The following is a 20,759-nucleotide window of genomic DNA, read 5'->3' on the forward strand; positions in this document are numbered from 1 at the left end:
TGCATTGTATGTATAAATAGAAGCATGATAATTGCCAGCGTCTGTCGACTCGACCGAGAGGAAGAGCACACAAAAATAAATTTCTACGTGTATACCCCTTCCCTATGTAGGACAATGGAACTGACCGAGTTAAATAAAAATGACCGGCAGTACAAGCTGACGTAGTTATTGGGGCATTGTAGGTACAGGGGGAAGCGTGGAGTGAACAGATTGCTCAGATTTTAAATGGCGTTTTGGGGCTTTGCTATTGTTTAGGCATAAATAACAAGGACACTCAACACAAGGCTTTTCGAACAACTGCAACGTTGTAGGGGCCACAGTTAGATATAGACACCCTAGTCTCATAACAAAGCATCTGGCCAGACTGCGCGCTCGCAAAGCTAACGGGTCCTTTTAACACTCCAAAGAGGCTCACAAAGGAAATCCGGTCGATTTGAAAAATATTAACGTAGACCTGAGTTGTCTAAATGATCGAGGGAGATATTAATTGTTATCTCCAAATAGTTCGCAACACAGACAATTTCTCAGGCTCCGGTGTAACTTGCAGCAAGTGGAGCGGTCTTTGATAGAACAAAAACATCTAAGCTTTGACTCGCGATTCTGGATTTGTCAGCTTATCAATAGTATTTTGTCTGATTTCGACATTTTGGCCAACCGTATTGCTAAATCGCTCAGTGCCTAGAGGCTAACGTTGCATTAATAGTTACGTTGCTCACGCTAGTTTAGGTTATGTGAAGAATGAAGCTGCCATTATGGCGATAATCGCGAAAAGGAAAATGCGCAGATACTCATCTCCTGAAATTAAAAGAAGGTAGCTAACTAGCTTACAGCACGAGCTAACCATCGTTTTAGCGAAGTGTTCTTTAACAAGGCTATCTAGCTAGCACATTTTGTCACCCTGCTAGTGTGCTAGCTGTTTTGAACAGGCCAGTTAACCGTTGTCTTTCAGCTATTTCTATCAATGTCGACGTGTTTATCGTGTTTGGTTTAAATGTAGTCAACTAAGAAACTAGCCCTTGTGTCTTTAAACGACTACGAGAACCTTGTAGTGTTTGAAGTCGGATTTCGTTAGCCTTCACCAAGTTAATTAATTAGCTTAGCTGAAGCTAACGTTGTAGCTACCCATTAGAAAGTAACGACAAACGGCACTTATCGCTACGGAGTCTAAGTGAAAGGAAGGGAACAGCCAGCGGTTATTTTGATACGCAACTAACAATGGCAACCCCCACAACCGAGGCCTTGTTTTTGATAAAGGATGTGAAGCCCGGGTCGAAGAACTTGAATATCGTATTCATTGTATTGGAAATAGGTAAGTAGTTGGACCGTGACTCTGAAGCGCCTATCCCCATACCACCAACTCGTGTCTTTTTTCTTAAAGGGGCCAGCGGTAACGCCAGAAATTCCAGTAATGTTTTACCGTCAACAGGGACTTGATTTTTCGTTTTAGAGCAGAATGGTCGTTTTATCTTGCATCACTTATTCTCGTTGTGTTTGATTAGGACGAGTAACCAAAACGAAAGATGGTCATGAGGTCCGCTCATGTAAGGTGGCAGACAAGAGCGGGAGCATTGCCATCTCTGTTTGGGACGAGCTCGGCAGCCTTATTCAGCCAGGGGACATCATCAAGCTGACCAGAGGGTAGGACTGTTCCCCTGCCTGGGAACTGATGACATGAACAGTACTTGCTCAGTTTGATTTTTACATCTGTACTATCCTGAATGATCAAGGTACCCACACAAACGCTTGCATTTGACAGGTGGTTTTGTATCTGAGCAACTTCCTCTTAAATTCAGGGAGTTAACTTTTGTTCTCATAAGATAAACTTGTGATTTTTGTGTTAGCTATGCATCCATATGGAAAGGCTGCCTGACCCTATACACTGGACGAGGAGGGGATCTGCAGAAGATCGGAGAGTGAGTAGCAGGCCACAAATCTATTTATACTTCGGTGAAGTTGTGCTTGTCTTTCTCTCCTCGAGCATCATCATACACATTTTTCAGGAACATGTTGGCTTTAAAACATGGCTGAAGAGCATCAGTACACAATCTTGTTCTATCATGAAAACATTTAGATTTTTTTTATAATTCAAGAGCCAGTTGTTAACATTTACAACCTTTAATCCCAAGACGACATGTTTACACTAGACTCAATGTGGGTCTTAGTCTAGTTAGCAGCCCTCTGTAGGCAGTAAAGTTTCAGTGTTTCTTTTTGAATCTAAATGTTAATATTTAGAATTTAATTTCTGCCTGTAATGTTGAAACATGGTTTTGTCTCCACAGGTTCTGCATGGTGTATTCAGAAGTGCCCAACTTCAGTGAACCAAACCCAGAGCTTCTAGCCCAACCAAATCAGCAGAACAAGTCTGTGAGTAGCCATGCACACACTCCCAACTTGTCATTATGGACAGCCCTGCAGTCGATGCTGAGGATGTCCATAGTGGTATTGTATTGCAAATATAGTCATAATACTTGGATCAGAAAAGAAAATCAGTCCAGTTTGATGGCCTGTATTGGAACTTTCATTGGATAACTTTGCATGTTGAATAGGAAGTCTTCAGTCCAGCGTAACACCAATGGTGGTAGGATCTTAAAGGTGACATTCTCGTCCACTTACAGGGTAAGCCAGACCAGAATCAGAGGGGAAACTCTCCACCCAATCAGAATTCAGGTACCACTGCCCCACCAGGTCAGTATATTTTGTTTATTCAACAAAACCTTCTCTCCCAGTCACCAGTGGTGGGTAGAGTACTTAAAAATCTGTAGTTGCTCCCATTAAAAATTGAAGTAAAAGTAAAAATTTGACAAACTTAAGAAAATTTGTGTTTAAGTACCAATAATTAACAATTTCACAATTAATAGTGTTTTATTGTTGCTTGTATCTGTTGTTTTGATATGAACATGTAGCCAGCCAAATCACTTACTTTGATATGCAGGCCGCTACATATGATTTGCATTTTCCAGTAGCACAAGCATCCGATGCAATATGATTATTCCTAAAGCACCTATGAGCAGAATCTTTAGAATGGAAAGAATTATTGTGGCAATTATGCAATTGTTTTATTACATTTATTATTGTGCATCACACGTAAAGCCTGACAGGTTTTATCCACCCATATGTGCTCTCTCCCTATGCATTTGTTGTTTCCTGTATAAATAACTTGCAGGCTGCTGAGTGAAAGCCAAGGTTAGTTTCACTGGCAACAGTCTAAGCAGTGACTTCACCATCGGGAATTGTTGTAAAACAAAAATCAGCCAGTGTGAATTAGAGTTAATAAATGGGCTAATTTCCATCAAAAGAAAGGCATGCTCAAAATATAAAACATATGCCTGTGAAAGGGTGAAGGCTGCTCTGTAGCACAGCCACCAGAGGTACAATATGCAGGTACTGGATTTGAGTTATGTGAGAACAACCAAACCTCAAACTGAAAATGTGTTTGTTTGATTTTGCTCAATTTTTGCATTTATCAAGCTCATTAATATTTGGCACAAGTGCATGTCTTTTTGTATCGCAAGGGAGACTGATTAAAGCTCTCCTAGTTCATGTCAGTTAATGTAGCAAAATGCCTCGTAGACAAGACTAGTATACAGAAAAAGCACTTTTTTCAAAAGGATCATGGACTTTTCCTAAAACAAACTACTTTTTTAGTCAGAGGAAACAGCAGATTTGTACATGTTCTGTGGAATGGTACTCACTGATGGAACCAGTTAATTAAATTAATTTAATCAAATTTGGTTAACTGAAAATATGACAAAGGGTAGTGTATTTTTAATCGCTTGCTTCAGTTTGAAATGAGACCTCATCTCTGGATATTCTTGAGTGTGTTTGGAGAATGGGAGGCACAGTAGTCCTTTTCCACCGCAGACATTTTGACTTGCCGTAGTAGGAAAACAATAACATTAACAATGGTTCTGTTCTTTGACAGTGTCTGAGTGAATCAAGACAATGAGGCAGTGAACCAGCGTGCACAATACCAGCACCCTGGAACAAAAGTGGTTAAAATAAATTCAGGCATCAATACTTTTATTACCATCTGTGCTTTTCCTACTGCGACATATCAAAATGTCTTCTGTGAAAAAGGTCTATGAAGGATGTCTTAAGGTGCTTTTTGTTTTTTTTGGTCTGCGAGGGCTTACTTTTATGTCTCAACCCACAGGTAACGGTGCCATGCCGCCATTTGCTAACAACAACCCACCACCTGGTGCACCCCGTGACCCTGCGTTTGGAGGCATTGGGCGACCCAACGGTCGGTCACCTGGCAACGGAGCACCTCCGGTAACTGTTGCAGGGCCGCCAACAGCAGCAAAGTCTTCAGTTACCATTAGCAACGGCAGGGACCCACGGCGTGCCAAAAGATGAAATTGGGGTTACGGGGGATCATGTGGGAAAACTATGGACGTCCCCATATCCCCCTGTCCCCTTTCTTTTTTTTTTTTTTTTTTTTTTTTTTTTTACATTTGTGTCCTTCCCCATCACAGCCTATATTGGCTTTCAAAAAATGATTTAAATTAGGGACTACTTGCATCATTTTTATACAGGCTAACATAGTCAGATGTGTCGTTTGTCGTGCGTAGTAGCGCTCTCAGTAAGCAGCACAGTGTGATTGTGATCTACCACCTGATGCACTAGCAGGACTTCTTATATAGTGAAGCCTTGGTGGTTGAGTTGTGGTCAGCCTTCTCAGTCCACTCCCTTGTCCTCTAAATCTCACTGCAAATTGCCAGTCCTGTGCCAGTGTTTCCTCCCCCATACACTGTCCCAACCCCCTCCCCCATTATGTTTTTTCAGACTATACACCCTACTTGAACACTTGATGCACTTTCTTCTCTTAATTTATGTCTGGGCAAGGTTGCCTGTCATTTAAATCAGGAAATCAGTTTCTGCTTTTTAGTGGAAAAGGCCTTAAGTTGGTGAAAATGAGTTCTTGGACTGAATGCACAAGCGACATTCTTCAAAGGGTCTTCTCTCTTAACCAAACTGTATCCGAAGTGACTCTGTGACAGGAAAGGTGTTAGTTTTGAATTTTTAATGGTAGGTAGACTGATATTAAACTGTTTTTCATACATTTTTTTCTTGTTTGCCATCAATTGTACCTTGATCAAGGTGGGACCACTTAAATACTTGGAAAACGGTTCACCGAATAAATTTTACAGTAATTCTGCTGCCACATTTGCTTTTCTGTAGTCTGTTTTGACAGTTGAAAAGAAGTTACTGTTAATGTCAATAAAATGTCTGTTCAGTTGGTTATACTTCACTTTAAAAGGTTTAAAACCACCTTTTATAGTATGATTAGAGCAAACAAAGGTTCTGGAGTAAGATTTTTGTGTTGATGTACATTTTGCCACAAGTATTAACAGCACCATAATCAAACCCCCACACAACAGTATAAAGCACTCCAATTGACCACTTAAAACCTGCCATTGTTAAAACTGACCCTGCCATCTTTAGCGCTCCATACTATCACCAACACATTTAAAGTGAGCCTCCCTTAAAGTTCAATGGGATGTTTCTACAGCACCATCTAGTGCCTGCAAGCCTAAACTGCATTTCTTAAAACATTCCAAAATATGTGCAATATTTGAGCAGTGGGATGTGTACTGAAATCAGATCGTGGTAAAATCACGCAATGAAGCAAATAACAAAAAACGGAGTGGTGTAACTTCCTTTCTCTTGCTGGAATGAAGATGCATTTATATTTCTATAAACCAAAAGCTTTTGCATGAACTATTCCATTTTGAAGCAATGCATTGCATACAACAAAGCCCCGTGTTTCTACATATCCTTCGTTGCACCAAGCACCCAAACATGACCTCTGCATGTTGATCTGAAGCATTTTGCTTTGGACGCACTTGCACTTTCTCCTTGTTCAGCGTGTCCAAAGTGGTGGAACAGCAGAGGTGCTATTCAGATGAGATCAGTTTACATATGAGACACTTCAAATCACACAAAGGAGTCTGTTTAGTCTAAATAACAGCTCTCCATTGTTAGAGCACAAGAGTGAAACTTTTTTTTTTTTTCAAATGAGATAAAGTGGCCAAGAAGAGTGAAATAGAAGCAAAGCCATCTGTCATGTTGTTTTATGTGCCACTATAGCTGCATGAAATCTAAGACTGGAATGGTGCTACTGTCCAACTCTTAGAAAAGCCAAGTCCGAGTGTTCAGCAGCCCCATTATTTTTCTCACAATCCCCCAGTGCTCATGTCCAAAACATGTTTATATCATTCCACGTATGATAAAACTGCAGTGCTTGTGACACTGGAAGTTGAAACACATGAGAAGTGTGGCAGGAAATGTGATGCTAGTCGCTCATGTGTCAACACAGATGGATGTCATGAGCTGGGAACTTCCTCTCAGCAGTGTAGTCACATCATGTGGCTTATGGTATTTTGAATTTCACTGCGTGCTGATAGAGGCCCAGATACAGGTCTCAGCCTGTTGCCCTTGTCCGCTGATGTGGGTTCTGCTCTTTAAATAAAAAAAACTAATATTTCCAAAATGTATGAAAGTATAATTTATATGATATTTTTCTCTCAATTTAAATTTGTGACTGTATCAACAAGGACATCAAATAAACAGGATATGAGTGAGAACCAGGCAAGGTCTAAGTAACGATAGCACTTCCTCATACACTGCTTTTCTTCAATATCTCCATGATTCATCCAGTGTTTGTTTTGAATTCATAAATCATACATGAACTAATGGTTTCTCTTTCAATTTTGCACCCAGTGTGACAGCACATCCCATGACACTGATGATTCAGATAATGTGGCTTGGGTTTGTTTAGGGGGAAGCTCTGCGGTTTAGGAATAACTGAACAGTGACTCTTGAAAATTGTCTGCTATATCAACAAACACTTGACTGAGGTAGAAAAGAATTGCTGGAAGTAAAAAAAAAAAAAAGTACAAGGTAAAAATCGAAGCGCAGCTTGAAATTAGTATTAAATGTGTCCTACAGCTACAGAAATATGACCTTAAGCACAGCTTCCAACTATATTTTAAAGACGTGATAGATTTGCTCTGATGTATGTGAAATTTTGTCTTCCCCCTTGAGTTGGTGAGCAAATCTGTGTGAGACAAATGGGAAAATGGGCTTATGGTTCAAGCGATGGGAGGAGTGTAGAGAGAAATTAGTTCCTTGTCTCCTTACACACTGACACACACTCAGAGCCTCCCACAAAGAAGACACCACAATGACTGGTGAGTATTTTCATTCTTTGAATAATAACTTATGTATGAAATTACTTGTACCAATTGATGTTTAATTAACACAGGTGTTCATAGCAAACAGGTCATTTGTAGCCCTTAATGTTTCTCTAAAATATACATACAAAGGGACATTTACAATTCAACACCATGTAGGAAATTCTGGACAAAATGTAAAAAAAATGTAGGTCATCATCCTTTAAATCCCTTTGAATTTTCTTTGATAACAACAACAACAGTTATGCTATATTCATCAATTATGTTGTTTCATGCTATTTATTCCAGGATATGTGAACATCACTGTACAACCCATTAGTTTGTGCTTTGCTGTAGATGAACAGATGTACTGTGACAACCTTTGTGTGTATATTCTGTTGCATGTAGACAGTCTGATCTGTTGAAAAGTACATATAGCATTTTCATTAGCCTCATGTTAGCAAGTTTTATAACAGCTGCATGTGTTTCCTATGACTAAAACTTTATATCAATTGCTGTCCTCAGATCCAAACACATCTTCTTTTGTCATAGACTTTGGCGCCATATATGAAGAACTGAACTTCACTTACAATTACACAGAGTTCATCATTGACCCTGAAACGCAGCCCTGCAACCCATTCTCCTTCCCAGATGGGGTGATGATTGTTATCAGTATTTTTTACATCCTCATCTTTTTGTTGGCCATTCCTGGAAATCTGGTCGTGGGGCTGGTCATTGGCCTCAGCAAGCAGTCGCTGCCTCCCTCTGACCTCTACCTGCTCCACCTGGCAGTTGCGGACCTCCTGCTGGCCATTACCCTCCCATTCTGGGCCACCTCTGTTACGAAGGGTTGGGTGTTTGGAGACGCTGTTTGCAAAATTGTCACCATCCTCCAAGAGCTGAGCTTCTACTCCAGCATTCTCTTCCTGACTTGCATTAGCATGGACCGTTACATGGTGATCGTGCGAGCTATGGAGGCACGCAAGGCTAACCGACAGCTGGTCAGCTGGGGAGTGTGTGCTGCTGTCTGGACTGTTGGAGCACTTCTGTCTCTGCCAGGGCTTTTCAGTTCTTCCTTCTCTTCCCAAAACTCTCATCAGCCAGTGTGCGCTGAGCTATACGATCCCAGCAGTGCTGACGTGTGGCGGCTGGCCACCAGAATTCTCCGCCACAGTCTGGGTTTTGTCATCCCCTTGGCCATCATGCTGCCCTGCTATGGCGTGACCATCAAGCGCCTCCTTCACATCCGTGGGGGGTTTCAGCGGCAACGAGCCATGAGAGTGATTGTGTTCGTGGTTGTGGCCTTCCTGCTTTGCTGGACACCCTACCACATCGCGGTGATGACAGACACGTTTTTCAGGACAAAGATAGTGCCGTACCAGTGCCCAGCAAGGATGGCGGTGGATCGGGCCATGTTCGCCACCCAGAGCCTGGGCCTGCTTCACAGCTGCGTCAACCCCGTGCTGTACGCTTTTGTGGGAGCGAAGTTCAGGAACAGGCTGGCGCAGATCATGAGGAAGATGGGCATCGCGGACAGAACATCAGTGAGCCGAAGCAGCAGGTCGTCACTGTCATCTGAAATCACATCCACGTTCTTGTGAAACACCAGAGACACTTTGAACTATTCAGAGAAATTGATCGCATCAGTGTATTTACTGCACGGTCTCAAGTGCTGGACAACAGATGACTAGTTTTGATACTGCAGCTTAAATTTTTTTCTTTTTTAAAAAATTTTGTATTTGGCTAAATTTGTAAATAGTTTTTCATACTTTGCTCTATTTTTTCCACCTTATTTAACTTGGTTTCAGTCCGGTGTATACCAGGGGTTGCTTAAACCCCTGTTGCTTAAAAATCAGCTGCAAGCAACTTTTGTGGTTTTCCATTTAAATCCCCTCGCTTTCCTCACACACGTCCACTTCTGAGAAAACTGTATCAAACACGTCTGACAAGTTTCAATTTCAAGTGTGTCTGTATTTCAACTAGGCAGCACTGTGTCACAACATCCACGGATGAGCTGAACAACTGATGTTGAGGTGCAGTGTTGCATACAAATGTGAATTATCAGAATTATTTTCCATGATTCACAATTTACAACTAAAATCATTTTATCATCATAATTTTCAGCAGTAACATGAAACTATCCTGTACATATAACTCCATGTCAGCTTTTCACATATTCAAATATTTGTTAGTAAGATTGTCTGAGGTTTCTGTATATTTAGCTAAAGGCAGCGGGATGTTATTCACAGGCCAAACGATTTCAGAGTGTGTATAGTTGCAATCATTAAAGTTTTATATAAACATGCTCACTTCTCTGTTTTTCTGAATAACTCTGCCACACTCATATATCACAAACGCTCTTAGATGAGCAGCTGAAAGGAGATAGGCTTCCCTGTAACTAAACTAGCATGTGGTGGTTTTCCTGCTTACAGCCACAGCAGCTTGAAATGATAAAAGTTATGACTGCAGCCGCAACAATACACTGAACACTGGAGGTCAAAGAGGCATGTTTTCTGCCTCTGTACAGAGGAAAATCACCTTAAAGGGTGATCTTAAATTACAAAGTGATCTCTGGTAGGTGCAGCTGACAGGCGGCACTGCTTGTAACAAAGCAGAAGAAGAAAAGAATAATTAGTTTAGTTACATTAAGTTCATCTTTACAACATTGTGGACACAATGGATCAAAACCTTTTCCAGAAAAACGGTCCTAATTACTTTTCATAATACAAAGACTTAAAAAAAGACTCTTTTTCTGGGAGAAAGAATTTCCAAATCTTCCAAATCCATTGACATTAACCCAAAATTCTCAACTACTGCTACTATTACCAGACATGCTACATCTTATCTACTATTCACAGTCAGCTTTAGAGCCAGGTACTGCACCATCTTGCCATTACCAAAATTTTCAGCCTTGTTAAACTAGCATTTATAGGCTAACATTAGCTTATGGTGTCTGACTGGACTTTTTGTTTGTCACGTCCTTGAATCTGCTTGTGGCCTTGCTTTTCTTACAAGGTAAATCTTATTTTACGACTTTAAACCACTTCGTTTGGGTCTTGCATGTTGCACTAAACTTTAGCCAGGCACCTAGCTGTCTGCTAATTTGTTGAGAATGTGTTGTTACAGCTAGCGTATAGCAACAACATGCAAGCAGTTTAAGTGTAACATTATATTTGGAATTGTATTTGCGCTATTGCAAGTGACATTTATTAATGTTATTCATTTATTTTTGCAGTTGCACCTGACAGTGTTTTTCTTCCTTCACATTTCTCCTTGAATCAAACTGCTTGTGACGATGTGTTGATAGCTAACACTAGCGTTGATGCTTTGATTTTTTTACATGGCAAACTTTATTGAACATTGAACTGCATGATTCATGTCTTCCTAATCCTCATGTTCAGTTATTTTACCAATGAAGCACCAATTTTTAATGCAAATCTGTGTACTTCCTGTATGCAGTCGATGACACCGCCTCAACTTTGATTGTAAATATAGAAGATACTTAAAATAACTATTATAGGGCCATAGCTGCCAGCTCTCATTGTTAATGCAGCGTTAATATTTTCCTTCTCATATTTAACCACCTCAACACAATTGGGAGGCCGACGTCAGCCTCAACATTTGACCTACAAATTAAATATCTGTCCCATACAGACCACCCCCTTCTCTGCGCCAAGTGTTGCACCATCTCACATGTTCTACTGACCTCAGGTTGGCTAAAAATGACAAGGGGGCGGGAGCCTCGCACTGAGTGGGCAGACGGATCACCATGCAGCTGTCATGGTAAGGCTTGCTGGGCTGTGACTGTCATTTCCCCCTTCGGACTGACTGGCAGAGGTAGGGGGAGATCATGAGTGGGGTGATTTAGCTCATGGGACGAGAGTCGGGGGGGGGGCCACCGTGCAACTTGCTGGACCGGACTTGATGCTTGCACTCAAACAGAAGCCAGGAAGAACAGATCCCAGGGCCGTTGGGAGTAAAGAGGAAACTCACTGAAGATTCACACACCGTGGTCTGAGGAGAAGTTGCGAGAAGCTGCACACTGTTGGGAAATGGTTACAAAAGGCTGAAAAGTCACCAGGAAAAGGAAGGGGAAAGCAGGGCCGTCACTTCCAAGAGACAAGTCAAGGGAGCTGTTAATGCAACATGATCCAGTGGGTCTTGCCCTAAAAATACCTCTGGGCAGCAGAGTGGCAGCTATCTCTATCTGCTTAATTACCCGGTAATCAACTTTTTTTTTTCTTTTTCGTACAACAGCTGAGGTCAGAGGACAGTGGTTTGAGGAGAATTTGTGCACGGCAGATATGTTTCTAAATATTTTAATTCGGCTTTTCAGGTAAAACAAAGTTATACATGTTAAAGTCAAAATGTGAGAGACTTGTTAGTGGTGATTTATATGTGAAGCCTGCTCATAGACTCTAATGCCCTCTGGGTTTTGGTTCAGAGTATTGAGAGAGGGCCCAGTCATTGTTATAGACATACAGTCCATATACACAGTTACAGAATCCATTGCAGGATCTACCATATCAGTGCAACCATGAGAAAAGCTGAGGTGCAAATGACCCTGAAAAAAGGGGCAGATGAAGCAATGGCACCCCCGAGCCCCATCATCCCCCCAAAGCGGTCCAAAGCGAGCCAAGATCAAGTTGTCCCGGAACCGCGAGGACCCAGTCATCCCACCCCAACTCCACCTGTTTTTGTACGCAAAATGAGGAACGCCGCCGTGGGGACAGGCTGTGACATCCGTCTCAAGGTAACAGTGGCTGGAGACCCCCAGCCCTCCCTGTACTGGTACCACAATGATGACCTTATCAACATGGAGAACCAGGAGTACGGAGGGCTCTGGATTAGGGATTGCAAACCCAGTGATGCTGGCCTCTACACCTGCATCGCCAACAATCACCTGGGGGAGGCACGGAGTAGCGCTGTACTTGCTGTCTTGGATCTGGGTGAAGGTAATAATCAATTTATTACACTTAACACACTTAAAACACAAAACACTGTACGGAACGAGTAAAGCAAGCTGTCTCTTGTCAAGATGACTGCAACACTGAGGTTTTAATAACAAAATCATTTGCTGGAGTAACTTCCAAGAAAACTACCCAGCATGCCACTGTCATCCAAAAGGCCCAGCCCCCTGACTACCAAGAACCAACTAGAAAACAGAATGTGAGCCTGTTTAACTTCCTGTGCCATTAGACGGAACATCAAGTGACCAATATCTCAACCAGGACACAAGCTAAATACAAGCAATACTTCAGTATTCATTTCAGTGGTTAATGGGCTCAATGGTTTTTGTCATTAAATACATAAGATAAAAAGATAAAAAGCTGATGATGACAAGCTAATGATGTGCAATAAATGGCCATTTAATGCACATCATCAGCTTTTTATCTTAACTTTTTGTTTGAAAAAACTTTCAGGAGGGAGTCGTGCTGCAAAGACTGAAACGATCTCGTAACAATCTGGTTTTATTCGTTTGACATGGCTCCAAAAAATCAGAAAAAAGAGGAAACAAGAATATATATGCACATAATTCAAGTACGCAAGCATAAATTTACACACATGTACACAAGTATGTTGTTTTCAGATATAAGCCAAAAACTCTCTTTTGCTCTTTATTAATATATTTAATGACATTCAGATATTATCAGTGACATATATCAAAGCTTACAATAACAGTCAATTTGAATCGTTTTAAATAATGCAAGATATTACATGCAATTTATTTTTCTCACATAAGACACATAAAATAGAGGTTGTGGTTCATGCTTCATGTTGTGTTCAGTTTCCCACAACTGATTCCAAAGCACCTGGAAAGGGGCACAAAGGCAACGACCACAGGAATCAACTGGTGCATCAGTGTCAACAAGAACTATCTGGAATAATCTGTGTCATATAAGGTGCAATAGAAGAATTATTATACACTCTGCCATGCATTTAGATCTTCACTTTATTGTTTTATTGTGCAAAGAGGATTGAAAGATGCAACAATACATTTGAGAGATGGTTTTCTGAAGTGATGGAAGTTTATGTTTTATAGGTGACACAAAGTAGGCCTTGGATATTTTGCAAATTAAATGATGTTTATTTGCAAGTTCTGAAAGTCCATTAGTCCATTATCTAAATGCTTTTTATGTGTTATGCTGTTTGAGATCCAAATTGAAAAGAATATTAATAAGGATTTGTATGTATCACTGTTTTGAGATTACCATATGAAGAGAAAGCTGATTCGATTTCCACCACGTCAAAGTCAAGTTTTGTTAAATCACAATTTCCCACAGAGGGCTTTAAAATCAGTACAGCTTACAACACCATGATTGCATCATGTGTGCAGAAACACTGCAAATGAATCATTCTTTTGCTTTTGACGAATTCAGCCAAAGCAAGCTTTTCAGACTGTATTACAGGCAGATTCCTCAGTGTCAAGCCAAGGATGCTCAGAAGCAGCTCTTCTCTGTTAAAACACTTGCAGGGCATGTTCTTATGCATCTAGTGATCTCCAGCACTGATCTAAATTCAGCTCACCTGAGTGCTTTGACCACCTCAGCTGCTTTGAAAAATGGCATTACCAGCTCCACAAATATGTCCTTCATATATCAGCCAGAGCACTTTGTCATTGTTCTGCAGCGCTTGGCATGAGTGTGCGGTGGAAACACATTCTTCAATTTAGAACTGCCGTTTCCTGCTGAGAGGGTATATGTAAGCATGCATTTGCATGCACAAAGATGTCAAGACTCATCACTGCTGAGTACACTTCAATCAGTTTAACATGAGTAAAGGTTTGGCCAACGATGCACTCTCTGATGATGCAGAATAAAGGACGGGAAGCTTACATAACTTGCTGATCTCACTGTGCAAGCTTAAATTTGGGTACTAAAAGAATGGTGATGTCTGCAGACTGGACAACATGATGACAAGGATTCCTTTTAGCGTGCACAGCAAGAAACCACAGTGTATTATATTTCCTTTACTGTATAAATATTGGATACTTGGAGGGAGTCCATCTAAAAGATGCACCATCAAATGTGAGTACTTGAAAATTAATGACAGATCTCTGCCTGCCTGGTTTACGAAAAAGATGCTGATAACAAAACACGCTTGAGTCTCCAATTGAGCGTGATTCTTGGAAAAGTAAGAGAGAAGGGTTACGTGCATTACGTGCATCACATGAGCCACAATATTTGGAAATACATTTCATCATGGATATTTCACAACACCGTTGTGATACAGTATGATAGCAGCAATCGTGCTAGCACAGATCACGGAGGAGTCAGGATGTCACCAAAAAAAGTGCATGTAACCCACCCACCCAGGTTCCCATAGTTCTGTTTCCTGTCAGATCAGTTTGGCTACCTTTAGCTGGACAACTAGCATTAACAAGCAACAGTTGTGTTATACTCAAAATTATCTCAGAGGACATAGATTGTGTGATATTTATGCAGTATAGGTCATGCAGATGTCAGATACGGTGGTAGCTCCTCAGTGTTCTCCACAAATACACCAACTTTCTTCAAACTTTTAAATAAGTTTGGAGAACAAGTTCTTGGTTCAGACGTTTTCCTCTGACTCTCCATTTTAACCTTCAGTTTGATTCAGCTCTCTGCTGCTTTGCCATGTGCATAGTCTACAGCTGTCCCATCACTCAATGATACTACCCGAACCTTTTCTCTCTCTCTCTCTGTCCCTCTTTGAAAATGTCTCTGTGGACCGCCCCCCTCGTCCACCAACTCTCCCTAGTTATTTATACAGTGGAATGTGCCAGGCCTTAGATTTTTGTGATGTTAGCAGACCAGCGTCTCTCCTGTTACATGGGAAGACATCACTGCTAATTTTAGCCTGGCCCTGTTTGACTTTTTTTTTCCCTCTACTGATCAGGCAAAGGTTCGGTTTTACATCCAGAACATCTAGTAAATAAGCATGTCCGGGTATGTTGTGATCATTCATGATCCATCCATAATGTCTCTATGCTTTTTTTTAGCTCTGCATTTGATGTGTTGTCAGATAAACAGAAAGAGCTAGATAATAGATAAAAGACTCAGTCAAGTATGTTTTGATAATTACCGCAAGTGAGTAAATGAAATGTACAAAATTAGAAACAGAGAAAATAGATACATAAAATCGAAACAAATCCTAAATCTTTGAATTTTCATTAAAGCTGGAAGTGCACAGCTTTTACATATAAATGAATCCCTGTTACATTCAAGCCCCTGCCAAACAAGCCCACACAATGCTTAATAAGCCTATCATCGCCAGGTAAATCTCTCTGTATTTTGCAGCGTACCAGAATTTTAAAATCTGAAGTCTGCACCGATCGTGATGATTTACATCAAACAGCACTGATCGGTTTGCCAGCAATTGTAGCGACAGTGTAGCTACAGCAGCTAGGACGATGGCAGAACATAAAGAGGGCGGCAAAAGTTCCATGCTGCAGATTTGATTGATTTTTTTGGCCACTTGGGAGCAGCGGAACAAGATGTAAACACAGCTTTGAAATGGAAATGAAAGCTCATGTCCGCTGTCGTGCTCACTGTGGATTTTCGGATGTGCTTTTAAATTTTGTGTTGTTTCTCAAACTGTTTCTCCTAATGGAAGTGTTCTGAGGCATTGCAGCATGTTTGTCCTTGTTGGCCACCATATATCTGACTCATTGTTCATCTAAAAATATTGATTAGTGCAGCTTTAAACAGCCATTATTATTACTTTTTTGCCTACTTTGCCTACTATCACCTTTGGGCTGATATGGCAATGTGGTTTCTGGAGACTGGAGAGAGTGGTGAGACTGAACCAAACAATAAGATGCAGGCTGTGAAACCTAAACAGAGCCTATGAGAGCTGCACTGGGTGTTTAATAACAGTTCTGTAACTGACTGACAGTGATTTTATTTTTTAAAAACCTGCAATATATATATAAAAAGCTTGCAGAGTACTCATACTGTTTGGAGACCTAATACTGGGAACTTTAGAAGTCACCATTGAGTGTGACGATGGCCCCTATCCAGGGTGTTTGGATAGTTTCCTCGTTCCCCGTGTTGTCTTCCTCCTGGACCCTGAATGTGAGTGAACAGGTGGAGCTGCAGTTACACTGTGGAAATCCCCTACCTCGCCATGTTGCTTCAATAAATAGATCTAATGGAACAGCAACAAAGTCATGTTTTTTTGAACAGATAAAAAGTCCTGAAGGAGGATTATGAAAACTCCATAACTGTTTTTAGCTGTTAAACGACTTGGAGCAGACGACTGTTCTGCCAGAATCACGTTAACTTTAATCTGGCTTTTCGAGGGATTTCTAGTTCCAATATTCACATTCAGTAGAATATAATAGAAAAGAAGTAACACCTCATGAAAGATCGAGGACATAGTGATGAGTAAGTGTGGTTGAAACACTGAAATCTGTCATAACTCTTAAATGATTAAGCCTCTCATGGATCAGTAACCATCTTGCACAGTGCATATTGCAAAGTAACTGACAGACATCACCATTGTAACTGACAAATATGGCCTTTAGTCACGGTGCATTATGTCAAACCTGTGCAGTCACAATATATCCTGTGCTCACAAAACTACATAGAAAATAATTTTACAATCGCCTCATTTAAAGGTGAACAACAGCAAATCTTTTGCAGAAATAAGCAAATTTAAAGAAAAAAAGAACAGCTCGCTTCTGGATTTAGATTCAAGACAGGCACTACCCTAAATGTGATAGCTGATAAACACATAGAGCGATCCTCTAAAGCTGTGATGGCATGTCAGAAACACTTTTCATGGGAAACTAATTTGCAGGCATAAAATAAAAACTAAAACCAGAGAACTGAAAGAGGATAAAAAGCTCTGTAAGAGCTGACAGGAGCTGCAGCTCTCTGTGGGTTCATTTCATCATTTCTGTTGTTAATATGAACATTTCGATTAGTGAAGCTTGCTAATGAAGAAAAACAGATGCTAATATTGTATTAGAGAAGTGACACTTAGCATTTTAGGACCAATAAATCCTTCTAACCAACCTTAAAACAGCCAGACTGCATTCATTGTGCATCACCAGCAGCGTTGGAGATAAAATATTGTGAAGCATCACTTTAATGTCTAACACATTACTCAGACTCAGACTAAGACTAATATTTATACAGCTACACTGAGAACACGTAATTATTCTGCTACATAGCCTGTGCCAAAGCGCGCTGCAGCTAACACAAAAAACATTGTGTTATTTTTGGCACGAGACTGACAATCATGACAGATTTCTGCTTTGTTAAATTCATGCTGAATTCACGTATGAAAAGAACAGAAAAGATCCACATAAAGTGCAGCTGCCAAGGAAACAAGAAGGCACTCTCCATGACCTGAGATTACATAATCAACAGACCGTGTAATTAAGCCTTTAGGTATTTACACATTTTCTGCACAAGATGAAACTGTGGCTGCAGCCGTTCGTATCTAGAGTGAATTACTATTGATGTACCTTCGTGTATAACCCTGTAAAGTCAGTTAGCGCCTTTTTTTAGCCCAGGTTTATTTATACCTATTTACTTCGGCGTGCGAGCAAACTCTCAGCATGCTCACAGTGTTAGTTTGTCCTGCGCGCAGTGTGATGCGATGTGAATTGAAATGTCATTCCTAAGCGCAGCTATTTCTGTGTACTGATTTATACTCAGCGGTGAAATGAAATGTGGAAGCAGTTGTGCCTTTTCCTTTCCCTCGAGGGAACGAATCCTTAGATACTGAGTCATTCAAACTGTACCATGTGATAACCTTTACAGAATGCTCAACAGTTACTACACCAAATATAGCAAAAATGAGCAGCAACTGAAGCTGTCATGCACAATAAAGCAGCAGCAATATTATCTTTTAGGGGTGTAGTAGTGAGCACAGCGATTAAATCCATCATCTCCCTTGCAAATAGCTTTGTGTAAGCAGCCAGTAACACATTCGCTGTGAGAGCTAACAGTGATCCAGCAATGCAGAGGAGTGAGGAGGTCCCTTTAGCTGTTGCAGTGATTCTCCCCTTCTCTGCCGACACCACAACATCGGCTCATTACACCAGTTGAAGAATAAGACGCAGGCACATGGGGAGGAAGGAAAAAATGAAAAATGTCAACCAATGCTGTAGAACACTGATCTCAAGAGGGCTGGATCACTCCCACTGGTTTTTCTGCCTATCGGTGTGCACTGCCTGTGGGGTGGAACGCAGCGGGGGAAGATGCTTACACCGTCGCTGGCTATTGTGTTGGACAGAGGGGCTCCCTCGGAGTGGATGATATGTATTCAACAGACATCTGCACCTGCGGATGGAGGTTTGCGCTCTGTGCTCTTCAGAAACGGATTCTCTCGGAAGAAGTGCTGAGACTCTGAGGTGCAACTTGTTATGTAATGGACCAAAGTGCCTTCTTTCCGTTTGTCTTTGCATTTGATTGAGAAGCTTTTACCTGCATGTTAGCAGACTTATATAACAAGTTGGATCCTTTGCATCCAAGTCAGATATTACTTGCTGATGTCTTTGTAGAAAATCTCCTGATTTAGGCGTGTAGTAATGGCTCGGAACCCCCAGTGTGTCTCGGGGAATACCCTGCTGCTGAATGTAAGCCAAGACAAAAAATACCTGTCGAGGACGTACCAACAGTGGCCATGAAAAAAATCCAGACCAAAGAAAAACATCAGGCAAGTGCTATTTCATGTTATCTTTGTCAATCATAAGTCTATTTCTTTTCCTCCTTTACTGATTTAGCCATTTACTCGATGTAGAACACACAACAATGAAACATATTCCATGTGAAATGTCGACATTTTATTGACATTACTGCTCAACAACTGGCCACACAATGTTTTCTCAAATGACAGTATGAGATGCAATGACCAATGGCATCCTTCGTCAAAAGGAAGCACAGTTAGACCAGTGTTATTGTGGAAAATAATCACCTCGGCAAATGGAAACCAAGATCAAGGCATCATAGCTTTGAACTTGAACTTGAACTTGAACTTCAAAGAATTGCAGAGGACTTTCAGAGTTTCACTAAAATGCAGATATAATGTTTCTCAGACTGATGTTGGTTGTGTAAAGTGGTGAGAGGGACCACAGTTTCTTACCATAATCATATTTATTGTTAGATTTCTAATACTGGGAGCTTTTCTAACCCTAATTTTACAATGTGAATATCAAATTAGCAGAATTTAGACTCAAGAATATGGTTGAAAGACCATCTTTTCCCCTCTTATGAACAACACAGAGTGGAAAACTACGACATTGAGGTAACACTCTGTCAAGTATAAATCTCACTTTGCTCTTGTCAGTTGAGCTGTGAGGCTTTCTGAAAGGTTGCATTGACAGGTTTATCAACTACACTTTCCTCGGACTGTAGAAAGATATGTGCAGCAATACCGAATACAGTCATTCACTGCCATCTAATTAAGCTGTGTGATGTCTAATTGACCTTTCGCCAAACCCCTCCTCCAAACAGAAACTGTCCAATCATGGCTTAGTAACTGCAACCAGGCGCCAGCAGGTGTGTTGATTCGGCGTGCATGAGGCTCAAAGTAGAGCGATACTCGGTATATCAAGAATTTGGAAGGTGGCGTCTTTTTCAAAAACATGAAGCAAAAGAGCAAAAGTGTGAGGAATGGATTACACTTGATATGCTCTAATCTCAGCTGCAAATGTTAGCGTCGCTGGCTAACTAGCTTACTTCCTACAGTAAGATGTAAGTGTTACGTCCAACGGGCAGGTTGTGAGCTTTCAATATTATTTCCTGGGGTCACAGGTTGAGTGTGGATATGTCAGTCTGTGAGCCAAGATGCAACAATAGCTCGGTCCTGCTTATTCCTCATATCTTCAATAGTCCTTCTCTCTTGATTCATCTTCTGGGTACCATGAGTTTTATGGCAGTTCATCCGTCATAGTTGTTTGATATTTCACTCTGCACCAAAGTAGTGGACTGACCTACATAGCAAACACCACCAATGTGGCAAAAGACAAGTGTACTTTTAAATTAAATGCTCTTGCTCTCTTACTCAGTCTTATTAAACTTGGCACTTTAATGTTGTTTGTGCTGTACTGTCTAGATTTTAGCCTCGAAGATATTGCAGCAACATATTTTACTTTTCTTTAATGATATTATATTATTGAATCTTGAACAGTTGGTTGTGGAAATTGATATGTATTTTTAATAATTACAATAAATATGTCAACTGCCGCTGCCCTTTTACTGTTTTGTTGCTTTTTTAAAAAACTTTTTCTCTCTTTTATATATTGTCTCTCCTCTTAAGTCTTTCTTTTTGTCACTCTAGAGCTGTCAAACAATTTAATCAGATTTTCTTAATTAGTCAAGGCAGACGCTTGTCATGGCTAATAGAGTTCTGCCTTTTCGGTTTGTGCAAATCATTCTTCTTTTCAGCCTGACACAGGGCTAGCTGTAAGAACAGCCTTTAAATCAATCCATATTTTATGGCTTTCTGATTTTAGAAATGATCACTGTAAGGTACATTTGTGTCACGTGCTGGTATGCAAACATTTTTTTCAGTAGATGCATATGGGTGCTTTGGGGAAACAGTTGTACATTCTGTAAACACTGAAGAAACACTGTGTGCATGAGACTC

General features: G+C 40.7%; 3 protein-coding genes across 4 annotated transcripts in view; all 3 read left to right on the forward strand.

Annotated features, from left to right (window-relative positions):
• The first annotated feature begins 181 nt into the window (after nucleotides 1-181).
• On the forward strand, nucleotides 182-5,164 carry nabp1a (nucleic acid binding protein 1a). The gene is made up of 6 exons (XM_041950743.1): nucleotides 182-1,309; nucleotides 1,500-1,638; nucleotides 1,842-1,913; nucleotides 2,280-2,364; nucleotides 2,616-2,685; nucleotides 4,154-5,164. The coding sequence occupies exons 1-6, from the start codon at nucleotides 1,216-1,218 to the stop codon at nucleotides 4,354-4,356; spliced, it is 663 nt and encodes a 220-aa protein (XP_041806677.1). The 5' UTR covers nucleotides 182-1,215; the 3' UTR covers nucleotides 4,357-5,164.
• A 1,986-nt stretch (nucleotides 5,165-7,150) lies between these two features.
• On the forward strand, nucleotides 7,151-9,465 carry LOC121616203 (C-X-C chemokine receptor type 2-like). 2 transcript variants are annotated; one of them, XM_041950902.1, is made up of 2 exons: nucleotides 7,151-7,193; nucleotides 7,701-9,465. In XM_041950902.1, exons 1-2 carry the CDS (start codon nucleotides 7,187-7,189, stop codon nucleotides 8,774-8,776), a joined length of 1,083 nt encoding a protein of 360 aa, XP_041806836.1. In that variant the 5' UTR covers nucleotides 7,151-7,186; the 3' UTR covers nucleotides 8,777-9,465. The 2 variants fall into 2 exon arrangements, with proteins under 2 accessions (XP_041806836.1, XP_041806837.1); XM_041950903.1 differs by having other exon boundaries at nucleotides 7,171-7,193; nucleotides 7,728-9,465.
• Nucleotides 9,466-11,712: 2,247 nt separating this feature from the next.
• spegb (striated muscle enriched protein kinase b) overlaps nucleotides 11,713-20,759 on the forward strand; it is a 36,576-nt gene continuing 27,529 nt past the window's right edge. The window contains exon 1 of the mRNA XM_041950320.1: nucleotides 11,713-12,130. Coding sequence (XP_041806254.1) covers nucleotides 11,713-12,130 — 418 coding nt within the window. The remainder of the gene's footprint in view (nucleotides 12,131-20,759) is intronic.

The sequence above is a fragment of the Chelmon rostratus genome, chromosome 13 (assembly GCF_017976325.1).
Source record: "Chelmon rostratus isolate fCheRos1 chromosome 13, fCheRos1.pri, whole genome shotgun sequence".
NCBI lineage: Eukaryota > Metazoa > Chordata > Actinopteri > Chaetodontiformes > Chaetodontidae > Chelmon > Chelmon rostratus.